This window comes from Oncorhynchus clarkii, unplaced genomic scaffold (genome assembly GCF_045791955.1).
Source record: "Oncorhynchus clarkii lewisi isolate Uvic-CL-2024 unplaced genomic scaffold, UVic_Ocla_1.0 unplaced_contig_3130_pilon_pilon, whole genome shotgun sequence".
NCBI classification, from domain to species: domain Eukaryota; kingdom Metazoa; phylum Chordata; class Actinopteri; order Salmoniformes; family Salmonidae; genus Oncorhynchus; species Oncorhynchus clarkii.
In genome coordinates this window covers 437,501-443,266 of record NW_027261144.1, presented here as the reverse complement: position 1 = coordinate 443,266, position 5,766 = coordinate 437,501, and the positions used below count along the sequence as shown (strand labels likewise).

Genomic DNA, 5,766 nt, shown 5'->3' with positions numbered 1-5,766 from the left:
TGGTTGTGGTGCCATATTCTTTCCATTTTTTAATAATGGATTTATTTGGGCTCCCTGGGATGTTCAAAGTTTCAGATGTTTTTTTATAACCCAACCCTGATCTGTATTTCTCCACAACTTTGTCCCTGACCTGTTTGGAGAGCTCCTTGGTCTTCATGGTGCTGCTTGCTTGGTGGTGCCCCTTTCTTAATGGTGTTGCAGACTCTGGGGCCTTTCAGAACAGGTGTATATATACACTGAGATTATGTGACTGAGATTGCACACAGGTGGACTTTATTTAACTAATTATGTGACTTCTGAAGGTAATTGGTTGCACCAGATCTTATTTAGGGGCTTCATGTGAACACACGCACTTTCCCGTTTCTTATTTTTTTGGATGTTTTGAAAAAAGTAATTATTTAAATTTCACTTCACCTGTAACGACATTCCTCATCTGAGGAGGAGAAGCGAGAAGAAGGATCGGAGGACCAATGCGCAGCGTGGTAGGTGTCCATAACGTTTATTATAAGATATGAACTGAACACTATGAAAAACAAAACAATAAACGCGAACATGAACCGGAACAGTACCGTGTGGCGACAAACACTGACACGGAAACAAACACCCACAACTCAACCGAAACAGTACCGTGTGGCGACAAACACTCACACGGAAAACAAACACCCACCACTCAAAAGTGAAACCCAGGCTACCTAAGTATGATTCTCAATCAGAGACAACTAACGACACCTGCCTCTGATTGAGAACCATACCAGGCCGAACACAAAACCAACATAGAAAAACAAACACGCCCTGACCATACTAAATAAAGACAAAACAAAGGAAATAAAGGTCAGAACGTGACATCACCAATGTGGACTATTTTGTGTTAGTCCATTACATGAAACCCAAATAAAAATCCATTTAAATTACAGGTTGTAATGTAACAAAATAGGAAAAAACGCCAAGTGGGATGAATACTTTTGCAAGGCACTGTATACAGTATAGTGCACTACTTGTTCAGACCAAAGCATGACACTATATACACCTCTCCTAACCTGAACCATTGGTGCCCAAAATACAAAACTGATCCGAGATCGGCATCGTCTTCATCAACTTCTCAACACTAGGGTTGTAAATCCACAGGTTTTTCCTCCTGGTTGTAGGATTCCCAATTTTATGCTTTTTATTCCCAACTGAGTCCCCGTTTTTTACAACCAGGATTTCCGGAAAACCTTGGAATTTTTGGAAAGTTACTAGAATTTCGCGACCCTCCACTTCCCAACCCTCTTCCCCCCCCCCCGCTCTCTCAGCACTGTTCCTCCCCCAGGGACTCAGAGTTCTCTCCCAGGTCGATGGAACCTGAGGACCCCCTCATCTTCCCTCTCCCTGGTACTCCAACCAGCCCGGACCCCGCCAGGCCTCCAGGCCCCCCAGGCAGCCTTCCTCCCCCGTGCCCAGGGTAGACCTCCATGGAGCTGGATATGGACTGGAGGGAGTGGTCCCTGAAGTAATGGAAGGCCTCCTGGTCGAGGTAGTTCTGCTCCTCCCTGAGACCCTGCTCGAACAGTTTGCGTTTGTGCCGGAACTCGATGACCGTCTTGGTGTAGGAGTTGAGGGTGGTGACGGAAGCTGCCATGCAGCAGGTGAAGGAGCCCCATGCCAGGCTGAGAGGGAGGGGGAGGGAGGGAGGGAGAGAGAGGGAGGGAGGGAGGGAGAGAGACAGAGAGAGAGGGAGAGAGGGAGAGAGGGAGGGAGGGAGGGAGGGAGAGAGAGAGAGAGAGAGGGAGAGAGAGGGAGAGAGAGAGAGACTGATTCAGCCAATGGAAATACCTCTTCTTCCTCTTGAGTGTGTGTTTATGAGCGTGCGTGTATCTGCGTGTGCGTGTCCCAGACAACAGCTGTCTTCTCTAGCTCCGGCCATAGACGTGGAAGATAGAAAGTCAAGGACAATCTAAGGTACACCCAAATGGCACCCTATGCGCATAAGGCGGAGTCTGGCCAAAAGTAGTGCACTATGTAGGGAATAGGGTGCCATAGAGCTCTGGCCAAAAGTAGTGCACTATGTAGGGAATAGGGTGCCATAGAGCTCTGGCCAAAAGTAGTGCACTATATAGGGAATAGGGTTCCATTTGGGATGAAGCTCCTAGAGAAAACAGCCATATGTGTCGGTGTTTGTAAATACGGCTGGGTTGATATGGACACAACGGTCGGTCGTCGGCTGGTTTCTAGATGGAGATGTTGCTTGTGTTCCGAGATGGACAGTGTAGAATGACATGGAATGAATAGAACCTCTAGAATGTTCAGTGCATTCTGGAATCACTGGTTTATATACTACACCATTTCTGCTGCTTGTCGACTGTGACACCAGTGTTTCACTGGAGAAATGTACAGTAAGCAACCAATCATATTCAGACAACGATATGGCTTCGGTATGAGTACTGACCAGAGGGACAGTCATCACTCATACCAAACACACAGACAGACAGTATGAGTACTGACCAGAGGGACAGTCATCACTCATACCAAACACACAGACAGACAGTATGAGTACTGACCAGAGGGACAGTCATCACTCATACCAAACACACAGACAGAGAGTATGAGTACTGACCAGAGGGACAGTCATCACTCATACCAAACACACAGACAGACAGTATGAGTACTGACCAGAGGGACAGTCATCACTCATACCAAACACACAGACAGACAGACAGACAGTATGAGTACTGACCAGAGGGACAGTCATCACTCATACCAAACACACAGACAGACAGTATGAGTACTGACCAGAGGGACAGTCATCACTCATACCAAACACACAGACAGAGAGTATGAGTACTGACCAGAGGGACAGTCATCACTCATACCAAGCACACAGACAGACAGTATGAGTACTGACCAGAGGGACAGTCATCACTCATACCAAACACACAGACAGACAGACAGACAGACAGTATGAGTACTGACCAGAGGGACAGTCATCACTCATACCAAACACACAGACAGACAGTATGAGTACTGACCAGAGGGACAGTCATCACTCATACCAAACACCCAGACAGAGAGTATGAGTACTGACCAGAGGGACAGTCATCACTCATACCAAACACACAGACAGAGAGTATGAGTACTGACCAGAGGGACAGTCATCACTCATACCAAACACACAGACAGACAGTATGAGTACTGACCAGAGGAACAGTCATTACTCATACCAAACACACAGACAGACAGTTTGAGTACTGACCAGAGGAACAGTCATTACTCATGCCAAACACACAGACAGACAGTATGAGTACTGACCAGAAGGACCATCCATAGTCCCAGGAGTGGGGTCTCCAGTCTTCAGGACCCAGACTAACTGTGATCTGGAAAACCTGGGTGTACATCATGTGGGCCACCATGCCTAGCAGACCTGAGGAGAAGCAGATACACACACACACACACACACACACACACACACACACACACACACACACACACACACACACACACACACACACAGAGAAGTTTAAAACCTCTACAGGATCGGTGGGTCCCCCCCGTGGGATGATTGAACTAACGTGCGCTAATGTGATTATACCTAGCAGACCTGAGGAGACGCAGATACAGAGAAACCCGCAGAAACCCGCACGCACACACACACGAGGTTGTAAGAAACAAGAACATTTCCCAGGACATATACATATCTGATATTGGCAGAAAGCTTAAATTCTTGTTAACTTCTCGAGGGAAGGGGGCAGCATTGGGAATTTTGGATGAAAAGCGTGCCCAAATTAGACTGCCTGCTACTCAGCCATAAAAGCTAGAATATGCATATAATTAGTAGATTTGGATAGAAAACTCTTTGAAGTTTCTAAAACTCTTTGAATGATTTCTGTGAGTATAACAGATCTCATTTGTCAGACAAAAACCTGAGAAAAAATCCAACCAGGAAGTGGGAAATCTGAGGTTTGTAGTTTTTCAACTCTTGGCCTATCAAATACACAGTGAATTTGGAATACTGGGCTAAACGCGCGAACAAAAATGAGATATTTGGACATAAATGATGGACATTATCGAACAAAACAAACATTTATTGTGGAACTGGGATTCCTGGGAGTGCATTCTGATGAAGATCACCAAAGACGAGTGAATATTTATAATGCTATTTCTGACTTCTGTTGACTCCACAACATGGCGGATGTCTGTTTGGCTTGATTTGTTGTCTGAGCGCTGTACTCAGATTATTGCATGGTTTGTTTTTTTATTTTTTATTTGACACAGCGGTTGCATCAAGGAGAACTGGATCTCAAATTTCATGCATAACAGTTGTATCTTTTAGCAATGTTTATTATGAGTATTTCTGTAAATTGATGTTGTCACGATCGTCGTAGTGAGGAGACCAAAGCGCAGCGCAATGTGAATGCATGATTTAATGAAAAGACGGAAAAAACAAACAAACTAACAAGATGACCGTGACTGCTAAAGAAACACTGTGCTAACAAGCAACAGAACATAGACAATAACCCACAAAATACCCAAAGAAGATGGCTGCCTAAATATGGTTCCCAATCAGAGACAACGATAAACAGCTGCCTTTAATTGAGAACCAATCTAGGCAACCATAGACATACATAAACACCTAGATGGTAAACAACCCCATAAACCTACAAAACCCCTAGACAGTACAAAAAACACATACATCACCCATGTCACACCCTGACCTAACCAAAATATATAAAGAAAACAAAGAATACTCAGGTCAGGGCATGACAGATGTGGCTCTCTGCAAAATCATCGGATGTTTTGGAACTACTGAACATAACGCGTCAATGCAAACTCAGATTTTTGGATTTAAATATGAACTTTACTGAACAAAACATATATGTATTGTGTAACATGAAGTCCTATGAGTGTCATCTGATGAAGATCAAAGGTTAGTGATTAATTGCGGCTGGATTTACAACAAGTGTATCTTTAAAATGGTGTAAAATACTTGTATGTTTGAGGAATTTTAATTATGGGATTTCTGTTGTTTTGAATTTGGCGCCACTGGCTGTTGACGAGGTGGGACGCTAGATATGGTAATGACTCATAAAGACATTGTCATCTGTATGAGCATATATTACATTATATATGGTAATGACTCATAAAGACATTGTCATCTGTATGAGCATATATTACATTATATATGGTAATGACTCATAAAGACATTGTCATCTGTATGAGCATATATTACATTATATATGGTAATGACTCATAAACACATTGTCATCTATATGAGCATATATTACATTATATATGGTAATGACTCATAAACACATTGTCATCTATATGAGCATATATTACATTAGATATGGTAATGACTCATAAACACATTGTCATCTATATGAGCATATATTACATTAGATATGGTAATGACTCATAAACACATTGTCATCTGTATGAGCATATATTACATTATATATGGTAATGACTCATAAACACATTGTCATCTATATGAGCATATATTACATTATATACGGTAATGACTCATAAACACATTGTCATCTATATGAGCATATATTACATTATATATGGTAATGACTCATAAACACATTGTCATCTCTATGAGCATATATTACATTATATATGGTAATGACTCATTCACACACTGTCATCTCTATGAGCATATATTACATTATATATGGTAATGACTCATAAACACACATGAAATAACATTTAAAGGATATATATATAATATATAATGCTCTGTGTAAATGGATTACAACACCGACATGCAGCTGTTGTTTTTACGCATAT

General features: G+C 42.4%; 1 protein-coding gene across 1 annotated transcript in view; it reads right to left on the bottom strand.

The window, feature by feature from the left end:
- Positions 1-1,288: 1,288 nt before the first annotated feature.
- LOC139405222 (germ cell-specific gene 1-like protein) overlaps positions 1,289-5,766 on the bottom strand; it is a 51,838-nt gene continuing 47,360 nt past the window's right edge. Inside the window, exons 4-5 of the mRNA XM_071147654.1 lie at positions 3,286-3,397; positions 1,289-1,646 (exon numbers count right to left, since the gene is read on the bottom strand). Coding sequence (XP_071003755.1) covers positions 1,289-1,646; positions 3,286-3,397 — 470 coding nt within the window. The remainder of the gene's footprint in view (positions 1,647-3,285; positions 3,398-5,766) is intronic.